Genomic DNA, 23,115 nt, shown 5'->3' on the forward strand with positions numbered 1-23,115 from the left:
ACTTATTCTTTATCTATAGAAATATATTGGCTATCTTTTGTCTTTTGTCTTTCTGTACAGATTTTAGAAACAGCTTGCCAGACCTCATATGGAAAAATATGTGATGTTTTTATTGAAATTACATTTCAGTTTTTCCTATAAAACAACTGGCATTTTCATAATACCAAGTCTTTTTATTTCATGAATGTTTATTTTGGACTTCAGTGACTGTAAAGAGATTTAAACTTAGGTATATAGGTCTTACAGATCTTTTGTCAAATCCATCTAAAAGTACTTTCAATTTTAGTTGCTGTTGTAAATGGTATCTTTTAAAAAATTATGTTTTCTACTTGTGTTTTATGGGTAAATAGGAATAAAATATGTAGATAAACTCCATTTTTTAAAATAATTCTTATCAAACTTCATTTGGGTTTTTAAGCAGGCATTTCATTCATATTACTGTTCATACTCTGAATCAGAGATTTCTTCTCATTTCCAATTCTTTTGCCTTTTTCTTTTTTCATCTTGCTGTGCTAAGAACTCCTATAGAGTCTTTTTTTTTTTTTTTTTTGGTTTTTGCAGAAAATTTTTTATTAAATTGACCATGAGTTCATAACATTTGCTTGGTATAGTGCTACTTTATTCAAGTAAGATGACTTTTTAAATTTTAATTTATGTAGTTAACATACAGTGTTGTATTCAATTCAGGTGTACAATATAGTCATTCCATAATTCCATTTATTACTCAGTGCTCATCAAGATAAGTGTACTCTTAATTCCCTTCACCTATTTCACCTTTTCCTTCACCCACCTCCTCTCTGGTAACCATTTGTTTGTTCTCTGCAGGTAAGAGTCTGGTTTTTTATTTGTCCCTCTCTTTTTTTTCCCCTTTGTTTGGCAAGATTTCATATTCTTTTTTATGGCTGAATAATATTCCATGGTGTGTGTGTGTGTGTGTGTGTGTGCGCGCGCGCGCACACACATATCACATCATTTTTTAAAAAGATTTATTTATTTATTTTAGACAGAAAGAGAAAATAAATTGGGGGGAAGGAAGAAGAGAGGGGGAGAGAATCTCAAGCAGGCTTCTTATGAGTGTGGAGCCAATGAGGGGCTCAGTCCCACAACCCTGAGATCATGACCTGAGCCAAAATCAAGATTCACTCAGCCAACTGAGCCACATAGGTGCCCTACCACATCTTCTTCATCCATTCAATTATTTATCAGGGGACACTTTGGTTGCTTCCATAATTTGACTATTGTAAATAATGCTGCAATAAACATAGGGGTGCTTGTATCCCTTTGAATTAGTGTTTTTGTATTCTTTGGGAAAATACCCAGTAGTGCATTTACTGTATCATAGGGTAGTTCCATTTTTACATTTTGAGGTACCTCCATACTGTCTTCCACGATGGTTGAATCAGTTTGTATTCCCACCAACAGTGTAAGAGGGTTCCCTTTTCTCCACATCATTGCCAACACTTATTGTTTCTTATGTTTTTGGTGTTAACCATTCTGATGGATACAAGGTGATATCTCATTGTGGTTTTGATTTGCATTTCCCTGATGATGAGAGGTGTTGAACATCTTTTTATGTGTCTGTTGGCCATCTATAGGTCTTCTTTGGAGAAATGGCTGTTCATGTTGACATTTTTAAATTGGAATATTTGTTTTTTGGGTGGTGAGTTGTATCGGTTCTTTATATATTTTGGATATTAATCAATTGGATATGGCATTTGTGAGTATTTTCTACTTACTAGGTTGTCTTTTAGTTTGTTGGTTGTTTCCTTTGCTGTGTCTAATAGATTCTTGAATAAGAAGCCTTACTCTGTTCTTGATTCTAAAGGGAATGCTTTTAGGTTTTTCCTATTCAGAATGATATTTTCCCCAAGATTTTGGCAGATGTTTTTTATTATATGAGGTAATTTCCTTCTTTTTCTGCTTTTCTGTCATCAATAGGTTTTACTAGGTGCTCAAAATATATCGAACGCATTTTTCTCATTAGTCAACATAATTTTGTATTTTTCTGCTTAAATCTGTTAATGTCATTTATTACATTGATTGCTTTTCTAATAAAAAAAAAAAAACCTTTCTGTTCCTAAAGTGTTCCAACATTCTGTTCCTAAAGTGTTCCAACATTACCATGATACATTATTTTTCAAATACTATGGAATTTAGTCAGGTAATATTTTGCTTAGGGTTATTGCATTTATTTTCACGTGCTTGATAGGCCTCTATGTTTCCTTTGTTATGTATTTTCTCTTGTAACCTATTTCTCACTTCCTTGAGCATCCTTCTGAGTATCATGACAACTTAAAGGTTAGTAAATTAAATGGAAAAAAAGTGGTCCTATGGTGACCCTCTCTTCCATATGCTCTTTAACAGAACTATTTCTGAGTAAATGTATTTCCATGAGGAGAGTCAGGGTAGTCTTATTTTCTTAACACACCAATAAAGAGCTTTGACCTCAAGCACTAGATTCTTAATTTAACTTTAGCTGTAGTTATACTCTCTGTGCTCTGTGATCTTAAGTTACTTAACCCCTCTCACCACCAATTTCTAGATCTAACACCCTGGTTTTCTGACCACTTTCTTTTAAATTCTAATCATGCATTCACTTTTATCACTTCCCACAGTATGGTTCTGAATTGGTGGAGACGTCGAAAAGCTCGGACCAACTCTGAAAAGCTATACAGTCGATGGGAGCAGGATCATGACCTCGAAACTTTCGGATCTCTTGGGCTCTTCTATGAGTACTTAGAAACAGGTAAGTTTTAACCACTGTCTTGAAACATAGTCAGTCTGAGTAAAGTAAGTTTTTTCTTTTTTCTTTTCTTTTTTTTTTTTTTTTTTTAGCTCTTAATGTTTCTTCCTGCCTTGTACCTGGTAGGTGTCTAATAAACTATTGGAATGTGGATAAAAAGACAGGTGGATGGTTGTATTCCTTACTAGGTAGAATGCAGAATGAAGCTGAGCTTCAAAGCACTCGTGTTAGAGATATATTTCCTGTCAATTGGATGTTAAGATTGTTGAACCAAATAAAGGAAGAATCACTTTTTTAAAACTCCTCTCTCAGATTAGCTTGCATAGTTCCCCTGTTTGCCTCACTTTCAGCCCAGAGAAAGAATTAAGTTGATAGACATTTCCAGAGTCTAACATACATTTAGAGTAAGTCCTTTATTTCAGGCTGAAAAGAAGAAGGCTAAAAAGAGTTGTGTGGGGGAGTTCACGTTGAACACAAGAAATGCATAAAAAATGCTAAGGATTGAACAGAGAAGAGATTTTGAGGTGAAATTTTAGGAGGGATGATGATGGAGACTGCTCTTAAAGTCTACGTAAATGTTTCCTCTGAAGTTACTTCTCTGCTTCTGTGATGAAATTAAGGAGAACAGTTTGCTTTACTTAAGACTCTTAAGGCCCGGGGCACCTGGGTGGCTCAGTGGGTTAAGCCGCTGCCTTCAACTCAGGTCATGATCCCAGGGTCCTGAGATCGAGTCCCACATCAGGCTTTCTGCTTGGCAGGGAGCCTGCTTCCCTCCCTCTCTCTCTGCCTCTCTACCTACTTGTGATCTCTGTCAAATAAATAAATTAAAAAAAAAAAAAAAAAGACTCTTAAGGCCTATGAAAGCATGGGGGAATGAAAAAGTGACCTGAAATTGCTACTGGTTTCTCCACTGTGATAGAAACATGAGATACCTGAATGAAATAGGTAAATTTAGGACAAACTGAAAGCAGCCTGTTTCATATAACCGGTTATAAAATTGGGTAGTCCTTGCTTTATGAGGTGATAAGGCTCCAATTTTTAATTAATTGTGTATCAAATGCATTTGCTCATAAATGCATTAGGGATTATCACTGAAATCAAAGTTTCATAAGAGAATTAACTACCATTTACTGAGGTACAGCTGAGTTAGTTTATTGTGAATGTCTTGTGTACATTATAGCATCCTGAAACATTCGACAGAGAACTCATATTTCACTGCATTTTGTTTTGGAGGATACTGGAATTAGGATGGGTCAATTTATGCTATGGGCCAAAAATATTTTAAGTAAAATGTGGGATTTGAACACAGAAAATTCAAGTTGTTTCTACATAATGCTTCCTCTGAAGAGGTGTTCAGTTGGGTTGGAAAGTGGCAAGACTAATTCTTTTGAGAAACTTTTGTGAGAAGAGTTGAAATCCAGAAACACTTGAGATTCATCTAAAAATAAAGGACTAGTAGAAGCGCCTTCCTCTCTCCCTTCAGTGGAAAGCCATTCCTGTATCTCTTATTATATGGTTTCCACTTATGGGGGAAGCCCAGACTGCCAGTTGAATGTACGCTTGTACCTCAGTTGTTGTTGGAAATAAAAAAAAAAAATGGGAAGAGAAGTTAACTTACATAGGTGTTAAGTCTTAATGAGGAAAGAAAATAAAATTTATTAGAAAGATGTCAAGATAGTATAGAGGATCAGGACCTAAACAAATACATCTTTCCAGAAAATTGTGTTATATTTTCTTGGCCCACATATAATTTATATGTTTGTAATGCTTTAAATGATTCATTTTCTGATTTATTCTCAAGCATCTTCCTTTGCACTGTCTTTTCATCTGTTAGCACCTTCAAATCTTAAACAGTGTAGCGTGTACACTGTTGTAGTTGAGTATGTTTATATAGCCAACACACGCTGACTCTTGGAAACACACAAATGAATCAGACATTCTCCCTGATCTCATAGATTCCTCAAGATAGAAGAACTTGATTACCCCACTAATGTGTCACTACCAGTGTAAAGACTAGACTAGCATCGACCTAAACATAGCCCCTAATAAAAGGCTGGGTTTTAAGAAGAATAAAAAGAATCTCTTATTTAACAAGAAGAAATGCTTTCTTCAGACAAGCAGATGTCAAAAGAAACAGTGAGGACAGAACTGAGCTATATATGCCCAGTTTCTCCTCTCTGTGCTAGCCAGTAACTAAGTCACTATGCTTCCAGTGGGGAGGAGGAAGTGGGCCAATGGAAAGAGGCCTGGAGTGTTTTGCTGGTGTAGATCCCTCCAAAAGGAGGACGTTGCGGAATTTGGGCAGAGTTTTTCCCCTTTACTCCTTCACGATAATGAGTTCACTAATTTTTCTTTTTTTTCCTACAGTTACCCAGTTTGGATTTGTTACATTATTTGTGGCCTCTTTTCCTCTGGCTCCTCTTCTTGCTCTCTTGAATAATATTATAGAGATCCGAGTGGATGCCTGGAAACTTACAACTCAGTATAGGAGACCCGTGGCTGCTAAAGCTCACAGCATAGGTGTTTGGCAAGACATTCTTTATGGAATGGCTGTCCTTTCTGTGGCAACTAACGTAAGTGGGCCCATTTTGCTTGGGTGGCTTTGTATTGCATTTTGTTTTCTTGGCAATGGGAAGATATACATGATGCTTAACTCAATCTTTAGCTTTGTTGATTTCATCATGGTGACAGTCCATAATGATACATCATCCCTACGCTTTTTTTTTTTTTTTTTAAGAGAGAGAGTGAGCATGTGTGTAAATAGAGGTCAGGGGGAGGAGCAGAGGGAGAGGGAAAGAGAATCTTAAACAGGTCCCATGCCCAGCACAGAGCCTGACACCTGGCTCGATCTCATGACCCAGAAACCATGACCTGAGTCAAAATTAAGAATCAGATTCTTAACTGGCTGAGCCACCCAGGCGCCCCTCACTTTTATGCACCAAACAACAAAGAGAAATTTATGACATGCAAACTCTCAGAAATACAAGGAAAATTGTAAAACCACTGTCCTTGAAATACCATGGTACAGTTTTATAACACATGACAAAGTAGATAGAAAATATGTAATGGTACATAAAATATTTGAATAACACAGTTAGAGCTTGATTGTACCTGATGTTGTATACTACAAATAGAGAATATATAACATTTACATGTTATGTTTATGGAGCACTTATTGGAGCACTTATTAAAAAATGATAATGAAACTAAATTTCCCCAAAGCAAAAATTTTTACCATATATATTTACATATAAAAATGGTATAAAAATTGAAGTTGATAATGAAGATAATTTAAAAAACTCTAACCCACTAACATTCACACTTCTAAGTAAGCTTTATTGTATTAAGAGGAAGCAAAATTGAAATTATAAAGAGCACTTAATTAAGATGAAAACCAATAGGAATGAACTAAAACCACAGTTACAGAAAAATTCATAGCAATAAATGCTTTTATTATTAAAAAAGAAGACTTGAAAGCATGAGCTGAGCATGAGTTCATAAATGTAAGAAAAATGTAAAACTAATCAACAGAAAGTAGTAAGAAAAAATTAATACAGATACAATCAGAAATAATAAAATTGGAAAACAAATAAAAAGCAGTATAATTCCTAAGTGAATTAAGAGTTGGTTCATTGAAAAGATGTATAAAGTAAACAGAACTCTGAAAATCTGAACTCTGAAAAGTTATAAGATACAGGTGAGAAAATTGTGAGACTGTTATATGTCCCTTTATTCCAATAAATTTTAAAATCTATTTTTGAAATTGTCACCTTTTTAAGAAGATAAAGACGGCCAAAGTTTATTCAGTAAGTGGTAGAAAACCTGATTGGACCAGTAGCTATCAAAGTATTAAAAGTTTTTTTAAAAGCTACCACTAAGGGGAGCCTGCGTGGCTCTGGTGATTAAGCCTCTGCCTTCACTTCAGGTCATGATCCCAGGGTCCTGGATTCCAGCCCCATGGGCACTGGGCTCCCTGCTTAGCAGGAGTGTGCTTCTCCCTCTACCCCCTGCTCATGCTCTCTCTCGCTTTCTCTCTCTCTCTAACAAATAAATAAAATCTTTAACAAAACTAAACAAAAGAACCTTCCACTAAAAACGTAGAGGGCAGAGCCAGATGGTTTTAAATGGACTTATATACCATTCCAGAGCTTGGGGAAGGATGGAAAAATACCATTCCTGTAGAATCAAATATTGAAATTACTTACACTGAACTGTGGGACATTAACCATCGCATGGTCTTCTCTCTCCATTGCCTCCCCACCACCTACCTACCAGTGCGAGGGCATGAACACACAGGCACGGATGTGTGCACACTCACGGTCCCAGTTTATGGAGTTGGTTCAGGCAAATGAATTTGGCTAAGGACGGTGTAAATGTGCTGTGAAACAGATGTAAGAAATAACAAGGCATGGTGGAAAGAGCATGGTTTTTGGAGCCAGATACATTTAGGTTCAGTTTTCATCATGGCCGCTCTCTAGCTGGAAAGGCTTGGAATACTAATCATAAACTTGAAAAGGACTATTTCATGTTGCAGGCCAAGGACTCCTATGTTAACATAACTTGTAATAGCATTTTAATCGCTTGCATCCATATGGAATGGAGAAATATGCAAATCAGACATTTTTAAAAAACTAGATTGTTAGCTCAAGATTTCCCTCTTGCTTGGTCTTTTAGGCTTTTATTGTGGCATTTACATCGGACATCATTCCCCGTTTGGTTTACTACTATGCCTACTCGACGGATGACACGGAGCCCATGAGAGGATATGTCAATGACAGCCTGTCAACATTCCTTATAGCTGATTTTCCAAACCACACTGCACCTTCGGAAAAACGAGACTTCGTCACTTGCAGGTTTCCTCTTAATTTCTTAGCTTTTAATTTTGCTTTTTAAAATGTGTTTTTTAAGTTCTCCATTTCCCCCATGGCTTGAGATACAAAGGAATTACTTTGGGCAATAAATTTCCTGGGTAAAGTGCATCGATTTTAGACTTCACTGATCTGATTTGGAAAAGTAGAAAGGCCAAAAGTAAAAGGATATTATGAACAAAAATAGTATCAATTTTGAATTGTTTCTTATTTTCTAAATTTATTGGAGAGATTTCTCACCAACAAATGCCCCTTGGCCCCACGATATAATATCTATTAGATCATACAGCATGATCATAGTATATCTGCATTTAATCTATTTCAATTTACACCATGATCATATATCTGCATTAAACCTACTTGAATATAACTATATGTTCTTAAAAAGAGATAGAGTGAGAAAAGGAGAAATAATATGATAAATTCACCATCTGTACCATGTAAAAGTTTTCCTGCATGCAGAGAGCATGAAATTAGGTTTGTGAACCTGTTTCCATTACTCAGCATGTCCTGTGCTCTGAGGGTCTTTTTAATCTAATTTAAAGATTGTATATGATAAATATATATGACATAAAGATTATATATAAAGTACATAAATATTATACATATAATATATATCTAGTACATCAAGACCACTTAACTTAAACCTTAAGCAAGCTACTTCTTCTGGGAAACAGCACGAGACAGCAAAATGTTGGTAGACATACAGGTAGCCAAACCATTGTTCGATTTTAGGTCTGCATATAAAGGAATCATAGTATGGTGTTTATGAGCATGGGCATGTGTCCATTTTCTTGATCTCATCACTTCCTAGGTGGACTAAATCTTTGAAGAACATCAATGCCTAGTAACTTTGCAGAAAACAGTGGGCATACAAAGTCGAGCACTAAGAAAAGTCCAGAAGAATAGTAAGATAAATAAAAACAATGCAGTGTCAGATAAGCCAAAAGAAAATAGAGTTTAAAAAAAAATAGAAACATTCAACAATATCAAGTCCTGTTCTCAAAAGATCAAAAAAGAATTAGCATGTTTCTTCAGTTTAATGACAGGAGACAACGCGTTTTAGGGGAGTGGTGGACAGAACTAAGTGTGTTAAGGAGTAGGAAGAGAGCAAATGGAGACAGAATCATTTTGCTGACTCTTGAAAAATTTGACTTTGAAGGGCAGGACAGAAGTTTCACCTGTGTCTCCTGCTACACCAAACTATATATAAATAACATGTGGCCATGATTTTTATATGTGCAAAAATGAAATGTATCAGAATGCAGTTACCTTCCTACGACTTGACTTTTGTAGTCAATTAAAAGTATCTCTTTAGAGAAATGATAAGAATTTACATTAGGTCTCTATGCGAAGCAATAACTAATTTTTTGCATTTACTTCTGTTTTTCAGGTACAGAGATTACAGATATCCTCCTGATCATGATCAGAAATATTTTCAAAATATGCAGTACTGGCACGTCCTCGCTGCCAAGATGACCTTCATCATTGTTATGGAAGTAAGTCTCCCTTAACTTACATTCCACTTAGTCTGTCCTCTCCCTCCAGATTTCTAAGGGCATCTGCTTGGCAGAAAATTAGTATTATCTCAGGAAATTGTTTTGAAGGAAGTATTCGTTATCCTGAAAAGCAACATAGGGATATTTTCAGTACAATGTGTTGTTGCCTATTATTCACCTACTGTTGTTGAAAATATCCAGGTGACATAAAGAAAAGAAAAACATAGGGCCTCTTCCCTTGAGGTCAGGAAAAGGACAAAGAATGCACTGATTTTGCTGAACAGCTATTACATACTGGTTCCAGACACTGTAATGATAACCTTCTAGGTTAGACCTTATTGTTCTCTCCTGAGAAATGAATCTGAGACTCAGCAGAATTGGCAGTGGGTTTAAAGATAATCAGTTAATGTTGGAGCTGGGCTTCCATATCCCTCGCAGGCCTCTGCTCTGTCCACTATATTATGTTTCCCCCTTTGTGGAATATCGACTCTTATTGTAGATATAGGGCATGCATTAAAAGAGAACAAATACAGAGGGGGAATTTGGGTAAGTTTCATGGTGACGTTCTATATCAAAAGACATGAGGGCCAATGAAGGAAAGAGAAATAAAGTGAAGGCACTTTTTCTCTCTGCCATGAAGTTCAGTAGTAGTCAAGTCTAATGCAAACACATACAGATTCTGTGTGATGAAAAAGAGAGCAGTCTTATGTATATCCTTCCCTATGTTTTTCTTCTCTCTCTCTCTCTCTCTCTCGTTCTTTGTGACCTTATCACTCTTTTGTTCTCATATTTTCCATCATAAGTTTAGATCACCTTGCACTCTGGTCAGTTGCACTGGGGATTTTTTTATTTTTGTCTATTGTTCTTACTAATGTTTTTAATTATGCCAGGCTCTGACGCACCATCTGTGATGATAGGCCCATCTGACTCACTGGGACTTTCACCTTCTCTTCACCTTCTCTTGTATTGAAGACAATTTTCTGTGGTCTGTGTTTCTCCCGTTCTTGGTTTACTAGCTTATTTGATGAAGTGCATTTTTCAGTAATTTTCTGAGGAAAATTATGAGTGGTCAATTGTTGAGAACTTGAATATTGAATATTTCTTCTTTCCTCACAGATGACTAAATGGCATAGAATTCGAGATTAAAAGTCATTTTGCCTGAAAAATTTTCAACTAACTTTATTTAGGTATTCCTGACATTTTTGAAGACAGTGCTCTTTTTTCTGTCTGCTTCAATGTTGTTAAAAAATGCAATACAATTCCAATTCCCCAGACTTTGTTTACGATCTTTTTATAAATCAGTAAGCTTTAAGGATTCTCTTACTAGTCCTTCTCTTATGAAAAATTACAAGTTCTTATTATTGGATAATACTCATTTTTCTGGACACTTGGTGGGCCTTGTGAATCTGAAAAGGTATTTACCTTCAAGTTGAGAAAATTTGCTTGTACATATTATTTTTTGAATTATTTCCTTCTTTTCTCTGTTCTGTCTTCCTAAAAGTTCTATTACTCAGGTGTTATACTTCCTGTTTTGAAATTGTAATTATTTTCTCTCCTTTAGATGAACTCATGTTTTTATCTTTTTGTTTTGTGGTTGTTTTGCTTCTTCATTATCTCTGTTTCCTCTTAGTTTCTATTTGTCTGTTTCAGTCTTTTTCTTTTGCTTAGATACTTTTTTTTACATACCTGCTGATTCTTGGCAATCTGCTTCTACTTAAGAGCAAATAAGTGAAAGCTAATTATAAGCTTTGTGTGCCTACAGGAGAAATGTCACTTGGCAGGTTTCACCATAGGGTGATGAGGTAGTGAGGGGACCTTTTCATTTGGTATCTGCCATTGTAATTTCACAGACTACTTACTTTCCCCAGAGAAAACTCTTCCGAACTCCTTTCTGTTGCGCTCTTCTACTGCTGCCTGTGTTCTGAGACCTGAGCGAGACAAAGATGACTAAGGATCTTAGGATTCACTGAATTTCACTTAATTGCCCTATTTTCAGTATGGTGCCACTCCTCCACTGTCTCTGGTGCTCCTGAGTTCATGGCTTTCTGTTTGGATTTCTGCACAAATTACTCAGTTGCTGCCAGGGTGAGGTTGGAGGGAAGTAGTACCTGGATGGCAATGGGAGAGAGGTCCTGAAAATTCCAGCTTTTCCTTATGCCAGATGTTGGCTAATCCTCTGGTTAGCCACCCACGTGTATGCTTCCACAGTCCTTAGGACCATCTTTCCTGAACTTTATTGAAGATCTAAAAAAGTTGGCTTTTGACTTGTTGGGTTTTACCACCATCATATCATCAGTTGCAAGCTGAAATGCCAGCTCTCTTTACTCTCTTGAATCTGTTATCACTGTTCCCTCCTTTTTTTTTTTTTTTTTTTTTTTTTTTTTTTTTTTGGTCTTTGTGAGTTACACCATTTTTAAAAATTCCCTTCCAAGTATCTTACTAGGTTTTCAGAAGTGAGTACAGTTAAACAGTATATTCAATAACCATGATCACCTGGAATTTCTGTAATTATGCATTTTAGTAAACATTTATTTGTTTAATGTGTTTGTCTTTCTGTCTTTCTGGGAAAGTTCCAGGACAGGAATCTTATCTTTTTGCTATTCCTGATACCTTCTGTATTGAGCACAGTTTATTGAATGAATGAAGTGATTCATAAGAACTTCCTGCTGAACATTTGACAGTTCTAACAGTGTCCTTGATTTTCTCTTATGTTTCTTCCAGCACGTTGTGTTTTTAGTTAAATTTTTGTTGGCCTGGATGATCCCTGATGTTCCAAAAGTTGTTCTGGACAGAATCAAGCGAGAAAAGTTAATGACTGTCAAGATTCTTCATGACTTTGAGCTTCACAAATTAAAAGAGAACTTGAAAATTAGTTCTACTGAACTTGCCAAACAAGTCTTGATTCAGGAAAACAAAGCACAACTGGCTAACTCAGCGGTCTAATCACCATAGTGAGCAAGCAGTCGGTTGCCTCTCTGGCGTCCCAACTTTCCCTGGGTTTTGGGTAGAGGCCAGAAGGCATGTATCAATTTCACCCCACGTCCTCTTCCTTCTTTTTGAATTCAGAGTTTTTGTACACTTTTACAGTGGCCTACTTTGTGAGGTTGGAAGAATACCACTTGTCTGCTTTATTGGCTGAACTCTTCCCAGATATTGTTTTCTAGAGTTCTAGAAATGATTGTTAAAAGTGCGTGTTGAATCAGAATATTGGAAAATCATGGAATGTTGCAGTTTAGAATTAAACACTGGACTCGGGCTGTCTTATCACGTTCCAGTGCATCTGCACATTTTCATGGTCTTCTGTTGGGTTGTTTTATAACTCCTTCCCATCAAGAAAAATGTTGGTACAAAAGGAAAGGAATTGAAGTGGCCTCCTGAGCCATGTATCTCCTGCCATTGCAGACTATGTGAATGAAAAAACAAAATAAGATGACTTAAGAAAACTCACATATTAAAAATGTTGGGTGGATATCATGGCGGGGGTTTGTTTCTGAAATCATCCTGAGTAAGTTAAGTTAAACTTCCATCAGAATCCCAGATTCCCCTTCCAGGTCAATGCAGAATTGATTTTTCAAGAGACTGAACATTTAGGTTGCAACAAAAGACTAACAACTCTGGTCTTTAAAGATAACATTTTGGTAATAGTAGTTTCAAGGCTAGATTGTCTTTCTGGAAAACAGCCTAAGAAGTTGTTAGGTTGCTTCAGTTCTTCAAGTAAATGAAAGATATTACAGAGAAGTAAATGTGTCTTCTTAGTAGTTAACAAATGCAAGACAATGAATATTGACTAATTTATTGACCTTAATCTGAAAAAAATTGAATTATTTTTAAAAAATCATTTTTCTTCTATAATGCATATTTTGCATCATGAAGCCTGTTTGAGCATTAGCTCTTTGTATAAGTTAGGTACAAGTTGTTTATGAAACTTGATCTGTTTGAAGCAATCTTGAATCTTTTAATGAGTTTACCCTGTTTTCTATTGATGCATCACTTCATTCAATACTCAGTGCCTTGTCCCTATACCTTTGACACCCAAGAAGTGGTTGTGCTGTTCATGTGATGTGATATAACATCTCAAATATTAGCTTGTTGTACAGAAATTGTCAGTTTAACATCAGTCACAGAGTTGAACACCAAAAGTAGATCAACCAAATAAGAAAGGGGTGATGGATTTGATTGCTAAGTGGAAAAAAAAAATTAATTGCATTATTTCTCTCATACTTAGGCCCATGGCACATGTACACCAGTTCCTTTTTCTCTTATGAAAAATACTTCATATACATTTTTAACACTACAAAGTGAGGGACACAGTTCAGATATAGTACTTGCATCTCTAGCTTTCAATTACACTTCAGTTCCAAAAGAATAGTGTTTTTTTTAAATTCCATACAAAAGAAGAAACTTTATCACAAGATATTTTTAAAGTAGTTTTATTATTTGATACTAATTCATTTTTGTAGAATTGCCAATAGTAATTATATGGCAGGTAGTATTAGCTAATGATAGATAGTAAACATGTAGAAATGAGGATTATGAATTTTATAAAACCATGAGACAGTGACCCCAATATTGGCAGTAATAACTTGTCATCCACTGGGTAGATTTTATTAAAAAAAAAAAAACATTTTTGTGTAATTTAAAGTGATCTCATTATTGAAGAATGATTTCATAGGAGGAGGAGGCCTATTTCTTGCTTGAGAACACTAGTGTTACTATGAAATAAGCCACAGATGCAGTATCTTTGGCTTGTCATATCAAACTCTGTGTTACTACCATGTTGTCCCTTTGCACAGCTCATACATATTACTTTCTTCCTAGGTGCTAATAAAAATAAGGAAGAGTGTGGAAATCGGTTTCTTGGATATAAGTTTCAGTTTCTATGGCTTAACAGTATTTATAGACCTAGAGTGTTAAGATAAATAAAGACAAATTTAACTCACAAAGTTATCCGTACACTGCAATCTTTTTTTTTTTTTTTTTTTTTTTTTTTAAAGATTTTATTTATTTATTTGACAGAGAGAAATCACAAGTAGATGGAGAGGCAGGCAGATAGAGAGAGAGGGAAGCAGACTCTCTGCTGAGCAGAGAGCCCGATGCGGGACTCGATCCCAGGACTCTGAGATCATGACCTGAGCTGAAGGCAGCAGCTTAACCCACTGAGCCACCCAGGCGCCCCGTACACTGCAATCTTAAAAACAAACCAACTCAAGTGTTGGGTTTCTAGAATGCATGGAGAAACTGGCAAGAGAGGAAGTAGTTTTAAGACAAGTAAATAGATCCTATGATCAGTAGATATTTCCTTTTAAAATGTTATTGATAAATACTTTGTATTCGTGTTTCAATTTTCTACCAAGAACCTTTTCCTTGTTTCACAGATTTTAAAATGAAATAAAAGTATCCCTCACTTTCCTAAAAGCTTGCTGACCAAAATTTAATGTCAAATCAATTCAGGTAGATTTGGCCTATCTAATTAAGCTCATGTTATTCTGGGAGGGCTGAATTAAGAGCACCTGACTACCAAGTGTAAGTTGATATTTATCAGCACAGCTGATGTGTTTATCGTCATCGGATCAAATACTTACTTTTTTCAGAAATGTTCCAGGAAACATTGGAGATTTTATTTGAAATAATTTAAAGTGCAAAACAAAACAAAACAAAAATTATGTAACTCTTTCAAATGTCATTTCTAATCCTTGCCTTCATCAGTTTTTCTTTGCACACAAGAAGCAGAATCCTTTCCAAACATTTATTCTAGAGGTCTCCATCAAGAAGGAAGTATCTTAATTAGATGGAATGCTGTCCTAGTTTTGCTACATCTCATGACTCCTGTTGGCTTTAACGTTCTTCTCTTAATGAAGCCATTAAGTCAGTTTTCTAGGAGAAGATGGAGCGAAGATGATAAAGAGGAGGAAGGACAGAGGATGAGCGGGGTGAAAGAGTTCTCTCCAGATAAAGCCGTGCACGCTTCCATGGGGGGAGGCATTGGTGAGGCAGCATGGCGCGCTGTGGGTGGTAAGGGGGATGTCTCTCCTAAGGCATCTTAGTGAGGGTGAGAGAAAAGCCAAAGAAGTTTCATGTTGAGAACTGTCAAATGTAAACTTTGATTCCAAAGTGATTTTATACTGTCAGGTGCTATGCAGAGCCGTGAATCTCTGTTGATCGACTCCAGTCCAGGGTGAGGACCTCGGGCTGCTTCTTCAAAAGGGGAATCTATTGTTTTGAAAGAACCCCTCCATAACAGTTGTTTTTAATTAGCAATAGTTATTATGTTATCAAAGAATGTTCATAGGCTTGGAAGTCTACTACCATGACTCACTATAACTATTATGTTATTCTTTTTCTAGACAAATTTTTACTCTTCTGCTTTATGTGTGATAATTCAAGTATGTCAATTATTCCAGCATGGTGCAGAAATTCATGAGAATATTAAAAAGAATAGCATGGTTCAATGTATATGAGATGCCTTCTCCCATTCCCCCACTCCAAAACATTTGACTAGGAATGCGGTTACATTTTGGTGGGTCTAAGACTCAGTTTCCTAAGAATGCCAAATTTCCTAGCCTTACTAAAGCACTTTTTCATAATAACTCTCAAACTTATCATTCCAACTCATCAAGGAAATATGTCAGGGCTGGTAAATTCAGGATTTCGAAGTTCATAGTGATTTTATGCCATGGTCCTAACCAAGAAAATAAGGCTCTTTTTTCTTTTCTTTCTTCCGTTTTTCCCCTCCCCCGAGGGGATATGTGTGGGGTTATACAGGGAAGGTTGCTCTTTAGTAACGGGTATATAAATCTCAAGAGATTCAAACTCATGCAGTGAATAAAGTAATACTTTGACATGAATTCAACTTATTCTTCCAGTACACATTGATATAATTTGAATGCTCTGAATTTGAGTGCTCTCGAAGGTTTTTAGACCTCTTTTTGTTTAGAAATATTAAATGCAATTAATATTAAATATTACTTTTAACATGTTTAATTCACCAGATTACATGTTTGTCACATGTAGAGATGATTCCTCAAAATAAGAGGCTGCAGGGTCCAGAAAATTTGGAGAAAGCGGTACTTCTCATAGTTTTGCCTCTATTTTTGTCTACTTTGGAAAATTGATAAAGGTGAATAGAAAGTCCTATATTCTGAATAAAGGTCTGAAAAATCCACAACCACATGCACTGGAATTATCTGGGATAGTTGAGAGAAATTCATATCCCTTGGTCCTAATAATCCAGATCTCTGGGAACAAAATCTTTGGGAGAGGAGCTTTAAAAAAAAATCTCCCAAGTTACATTTTGGTGGGTCTAAGACTCAGTTTCCTAAGAATGCCAAATTTCCTAGCCTTACTAAAGCACTTTTTCATAATAACTCTCAAACTTATCATTCCAACTCATCAAGGAAATATGTCAGGGCTGGTAAATTCAGGATTTCGAAGTTCATAGAACTGTTCTAATTCTGCAGTATGCGGAAGTTATACTAATTTTATACCTTAAGAGCCCTAAACTTGTAGTTTCTACTTAATTAAAAAAGAGAGAGAGGATAAAATAAAACACATTTGCTTTTACCAATGTATTCAAGAAGAGAGAAGTGTGCACTGGCCAGAAATCAAGGTGAATTCATCACATTCTCTGTATGAAAGACACATTTTAGGTTAAAAGAATACATAAATTTTCAGAATTTAATCAGGACAGTAAAATGATGAATATTGTAGAATAAAGAATTTGTTATTAAAAAAAATAGGCCTTTTGGAACTGGAAGAAAGTAGGAAACAATGGTGCGGAAGTGGGATTTAGAAAGTCAGAAAAAAACACTGTTGACCTCTCCTGGAACGCTGCCATGGGTGAACAAATTCGAGCACGTACGGATATTCAAGAGCTGAAGTGAGACTGGGAAGGAGGGTGCGTGAAGGAGTCTTTGTTTTGGCGAAGATAAGTGTGGAAGGTCATTGTTTCTGTACAGCTACTTACTTTTGTGGTTTGTAGCCCAGCTTCCCTGCTGGTCAGCAAGGTCTGGACATGAAGTGGAGAAGAGTGAGACCAGATTCCTGTCATCAGTCACTGCAAAGCTCTCCAGAGGCAAATAGCAGCAGCTTCACTTCTGTCTGCCTTTTTTGCCAATCTCACCAGACACCAGATAAGGAGTGGGAATTACAGCTCCAGCTTAACCAAAACTACCATATAAACAAAACTGCCAAATTTATGAAACTATTGATCACTTGAATGATGTGGTTAAAAAACAGAGCCAATTTGCCGTCATAAAAAATGTTGTTTTCAATAACTAAGAATAGGACTTTCTAAGAACACTGTCAGTACAAAATCTGACCAATGCAAGGCCATAAAAAAAACAAAAACAAAAAAAACAGAAAACTTCGAAGAACTAAAATCAATCAGAAGGTAATTTTCTCTGTCTACAATAAAATGAAATGAGAAAATGATAACTAGAAAATTATGTGACAGATTTTGAAATAATGTACGAATCCAAAAAAAATCAATCAAAATAGAAACTAGAAGGGCACTGGGTGGCTCAGTCTTTAAGCGTCTGCCTTCAGCTCAGGTCATGATCCCAGAGTCCTGGGATACAGCTCCAGCCCCTCGTTGGGCTCCTTGCTCAGCTGGAAGCCTGCTTTTCTCTCCCCCACTCCTCCTGCTTGTGTTCCCTCTCTGGCATTGTCCCTCTCTGTCAAATAAATAATAAAATCTTTTAAAAAAATAGAAAATAGAAGATAATTCTAATTACATGGAACCAAAAGTACTGAGCAGCTCAAATTGTGTAAGTGTACTCAGTACTGGTGGATTGCTTTCAGAGAAAGCGTATAGCCTTCAGTTAGGCTCTTCAAACAGAACAAAGGAAAAAATAGGCTAAGTATCAAAAGAAATTAGAGAACAGCAATGTAAACAGGAAAAGGAAGGAGAAATGAATTAAGAGGAGAAATTAATGAAAGCCTTACAGAAAACATTATTTTTAATGGGAATATGTTAGACCCACCCTTTTATAATTAGCAACAAGAAATTACACTTCCGGTAATAATAGCCTGGGTTTTGTTCAGATCACGGAAACTCTGAGAACAACTAGAAAAATTGGGTAAAACGTTTTAAAAAGTTGAAAATATCAGAAAACTATATAGCCAAGGGGTACTTGCAGCCTTTTAAAATCAGTATCCAGGAGAGAGGAGGAAAACCTAGTGAGCAAGACCAGCCCATGTTTGTGGTGATTTTTCTCCTTGAGGAAATTGGAGATTCCAAAAGCAAAAGTAAGAGCTGAGAGGGAGAGAAGCTGAGCTGAGCATTCAACAGACTTGGGGCTTGGGAAAAATATTTAAATTCAGGGTCCCCCAAAGATAAGAAGTCTTGGTACAATCCCAGGGTTGTCTGTTGAGACTATACATACAAGGACACAGAGAGGTTGAAAGGCCCAGAATGGAAAAAAGAGACTCCATGGAAACTCTAATTTCAGTGAAATAAAATAGATCTATACAAATGTCAGGCAAAGTAGATTGTGAGGCAAAATATAAGAACTAGAATTTGGGATATTTTATAATGGAAAAAAATGCTAATTTTAAAAAGAATACATAACCATACTAAAGATGTGTATCTAATAAATACAAGAAAATATATAAAAGAAATGTTGGTAGAACTAGAAGGGATCATAAATCCACAACCATGAGAATATGCTCTATAATTGGTAGACAAAGCAGGAAAAAGAAAATGCAACAAGGACATGGAATATTTAACAATGCGATCAATCATCATGACCTACAGATAAAATTACATCAAAAATAGCAACATCCACATTCTTGCACAGGTGCACGTGAAGCATTTACCAAAATGGAACATATCCTGAACCACAGAGTGAATACAATTTCAAAGAACTAAAATCATTTGGAGTATGATCTCTGGTCCAGTGGATTAAACTAGAACTCAGCAACGGAAAGATAACTAGAAAATATTCAAAATACCTGGAAATTAAGCAACACAGTTCTCAGTGTCATATGGATTAGAGGAGAAATCTCAATGGATATTAGGTAACATTTTTAAATGAAAATGAATATTGACATTTCATTATTTGTGGGAAGAAGCTAAATCGCTGCTTTAAGAAAAAATATCTGGATCTTAATGCATGCATTAGACAAAATTATGAAAATAGATTAAGATATGCTTCTATTAAATATATAGGAATAAAAGTAGCAACATAAAGCTAAAGAATGGAGAAAAGAGAAAATAAAATAGAAAGCAAGTATATAGCAGAGAAAATTAACAAAGATAAAAGTTGATTCTTTGAAAAAGCTAACAAAATTTATAAATACCTAGCAAGAAATGATCAGGAGAAAGAGAAATCACAAATTACCAAAATCAGGAGACTATCTTCATGGCTGGGGTTAAGCAGAACAATAACCGTTAAAGAAATGAAAGATACCTTAACTTCTTTAAAATTAGGAATTCTACTCAATAAAAGACCTTAAGACTGTGAAAATATATGCCACAGACAAAGAGAAAGTATTTCCAAAATGGCTTGTACCCAGAATATGTATAAGATCTGAAAATATAATAAAAAGAGATGGCCCAATTTTTAAAAGTGGGCAAAAAACTTTAATCAGACATTTTACCAAAGTCCAAATTACCAATGAACTATGAAAAGGTAAACAGCACCCTTAGTCATAAGACAGATGCCGTTTAGACCAGTACAACCCTACCCAAATGACAGATGTGAAATGACCAACAATAGAAGTATTAGAAAGGAAAGAAACCAATGGAACACTCATCCACAGCTGATGGGACTGAAAATTATTACCAACACTTTGAAAATTGTTTGATATGAGCTACTAAGTCTAAATATCAGTTTACCATATGACTGAACAATTTTTAAATACTTAAATCCACCAGAAGACATGTAAAGTAGGTCTGTAGCATCTTTATCTATTATACTCCAAACTAGCTACCATCTAAAAATCTAGCAACAACATAATGGAGAATTAAGTTGTGTTATATTAATTCAATAGAATGCTAACAGCAATGAAATAATGAACTATCATGATTAAAGTTGTGTTATATTAATTCAATAGAATGCTAACAGCAATGAAATAATGAACTATCATGATTAAAGTTCACAGAGTATAGAAGAAGCTCAAAACAAAGGAGTACATTTGCATGTCTAACGTACATATTTTTGATGCACATAAAGTGGAAAAACATGACAAGATGAATCCATGATCATAGCAGTCAGAATAATTGTTACTTTTGGGGAGAGTTTTCATTTGGGAGAATGCATGATGGAATTTTCTGGGCTATTGAAAATGTATTGCATTTTCATTTGAGTTGTGGTTACACAGGTGTATACATAACTGTGAATTCATTAAGATGTACATATCTCTTCAGTATACTCTGTGAATATTATGCATCAATAAAAAATTGAAATTATAACTGTGGAATAGGAAAAGGTATTAACAAGATATATTTCTGACAAAGACATATCCACAATATTTTTGGAAACTGCTACAAATTTGTAATATAAGCAACCTGTTATTGAAAATGGTTAAGAAGCTTAAACATACAATATTAAAAAATTCCGAATAGCCAATAAATACATGACAAAGAGCTCAACTTCATTATTTTGCAGGAAAAATATTAAATCCAAAAATGTATAGGAAGAATTATGCACCACAGCTAAATGGCACTCATCCCAGGAATGCTAGACCAGTTCAATCTTCACAAATCAATTAGTTAATCTACCAGACCAACAGGCTAATGAAGAAAAATCACATAATCATATCAACAGACACAGAAAAGCCACTTGACAAAATCCAACACCCATTCATAATAAAAACTTTAAGAAGACTCCTTTTTTCATCTCAAAATGGATGATGGATTCATGCTTAAATTTTAGGTATGGTAATGGCATTATTGCTATGATTTTTTTTTTAATTTAAAGATTTTATTTATTTATTTGACAGACAGAGGTCACAAGTAGGCAGAGAGGCAGGCAGAGAGAGAGGAGAGGAAGCAGGGTCCCTGCGGAGGAGAGAGTCGGACATGGGGCTTGATCCCAGGACCCTGGGACCATGACCTGAGCCAAAGTCAGAGGATTAACCCCCTGAGCCACCCAGGCACCCCTATTGCTATGATTTTGAGAGTATGTTTCTTTTAGAGACACATCCTAACTATTTGTGGGTGAAATGACATTGTGATTATTTCATTTAAAATGATACCTGATGGGAAGGGGAATTAAATAGAAGGAGATAAAAATAAAACAAGATTGCCAGTTTTCACATTTGTTCTAGTTTGGTACTGGGGACATAAGGGTTTTAAGAGCTATTCTTTCTACTTCTGTGTATGTCTGAAGATTTTCACAATTAACAGTCAAAACAACAACAAACTACAAAGCAATTTAACTAGAAATTTATGTTGCAGAAATAATAAAAAATTTGTAGGGGCGCCTGGGTGGCTCAGTAGGTTAAGCCTCTGCCTTCGGCTAGGGTCATGATCTCAGGGTCCTGGGATAGAGCCTCCCACTGGGCTTTCTGCTTGGCAGGGAGCCTACTCCACCCCCTTCCATGCCCTCTGTCTGCCTCTTTGCCTACTTGTGATCTCTCGCTCTCTGTTAAATAAATAAATAAAATCTTTAAAAAAAATTGTAAACTGTAGATAGAGAAATTTGTGTGGGAAGTTGATAGTTAAGTATATTCTTTACACGGGAGTATTGTTTATAATTCGCAAATATTGGAAATAACCTGAAAGTAATTAGTAAAGATTAAGTAAGTTAATATTCTGGGATATAGCACAGTCTATTTGTTAAAATTAATATGGAGGTTCTACAAAATTGTAATTTCATGTGTATACAGTTGCATTCACAGTTTAACTCACATCTGAAATTGAGCTAAGTTTTCCTGTAATTACTTTTATCTTGATTGCCACCTGCTGGTAGCAAGGAGAAATATATATATTTTGAGAAATAAAAATTTTTAAAAGATTTTATTTATTTATTTGACAGACAGAGATCACAAGTAGGCAGAGAGGCAGGCGGGGGGGGGGGGTGAAGCAGGCTCCCTGCTGAGCAGAGAGCCCAATGAGGGGCTTGATCCCAGGACCCTGAGATCATGACCAGAGCTGAAAGCAGAGGCTTAACCCACTGAGCCCCCACCAGGCATCCCTAGAGATATAATTTTTAGCCATTACCCAGTTTCCAAGTTAGTTGGATCCAAAGAAGCGAACAGAATGCTTAGGTAATCCCAGTAATTCCTGGATAAAAATGCTCCGGCTCTCAGGGAGACTGCCTCCTTTCTTTCTTAGAGCAAAGCCGGCGGTCCAGTTTATTAGTGGAGGGAAATGTGGAATGGGAGAAGGGTCTCTCGTCTCGCACTGATTTGGAGAGTATATGTGCACTGTTCTCCACTGTTCTTTGGGGAATGACCCTTGTAGGCGTGGTCACTGGGAGCCTGGTGGCATCCTAGGACAAGTAAACCCATGACATGGGTGTGAATAATACACCTCAGGAGGAGCAGCTATCTTCCTCCCGCCAGCTCTATTTGCCCTCAGGTTTTGCTAGCTAACTGCCTCTCAGCTTCTGTCATGGCCCCATCTGGCCCCCTGGCCCAGGGGCCTGCTCACAACCCCTGCTGGATATGATGAAGTCCCAGAACCTAAGTCAGGTTCGGTGGGGTGAGGTTCGGAGCTGACGACTAAAGAAAGAATTCTTAAGACATCGTTGGTGCAAAATGGTGGTTTATTAAAGCAAGGGGACAGGACCCGTGGGCAGACGGAGATGCTGCTGCCCCGGGTTGTGAGGAGTGGCTGGTTATATACACAGGAGTTGGGTAGGTGAGGACAAAGGGTTGTTCAGAAGGGCTATTGGGATAAAGAAGACTGTCAAGATATGGAAGGCCTGGTTACTATCAAGCCAAGGCCACTTTCCCTCTAATGAGGCACTAACATAAAGACAATTGGGAGTCTCCTGGTGGAATGTTACATTCCTGCTATCAAACGTCCTTGTTAGTGAGATTTAGGTCTTAAAAGAAA

General features: G+C 36.3%; 1 protein-coding gene across 3 annotated transcripts in view; it reads left to right on the forward strand.

Moving 5' to 3' along the window:
• The window catches only part of ANO5 (anoctamin 5), a 96,925-nt gene extending 82,850 nt beyond the window's left edge, over nt 1–14,075 (forward strand). For all 3 annotated transcript variants that reach the window (XM_059138402.1, XM_059138410.1, XM_059138419.1), the window contains 5 exons: nt 2,616–2,746; nt 5,111–5,316; nt 7,418–7,596; nt 9,005–9,110; nt 11,832–14,075. In XM_059138402.1, the coding sequence (XP_058994385.1) occupies nt 2,616–2,746; nt 5,111–5,316; nt 7,418–7,596; nt 9,005–9,110; nt 11,832–12,053 (844 nt within the window). In that variant the 3' untranslated portion in view covers nt 12,054–14,075. The remainder of the gene's footprint in view (nt 1–2,615; nt 2,747–5,110; nt 5,317–7,417; nt 7,597–9,004; nt 9,111–11,831) is intronic.
• The last annotated feature ends 9,040 nt before the right edge of the window (nt 14,076–23,115 follow it).

This window comes from Mustela lutreola, chromosome 1 (genome assembly GCF_030435805.1).
Source record: "Mustela lutreola isolate mMusLut2 chromosome 1, mMusLut2.pri, whole genome shotgun sequence".
NCBI classification, from domain to species: domain Eukaryota; kingdom Metazoa; phylum Chordata; class Mammalia; order Carnivora; family Mustelidae; genus Mustela; species Mustela lutreola.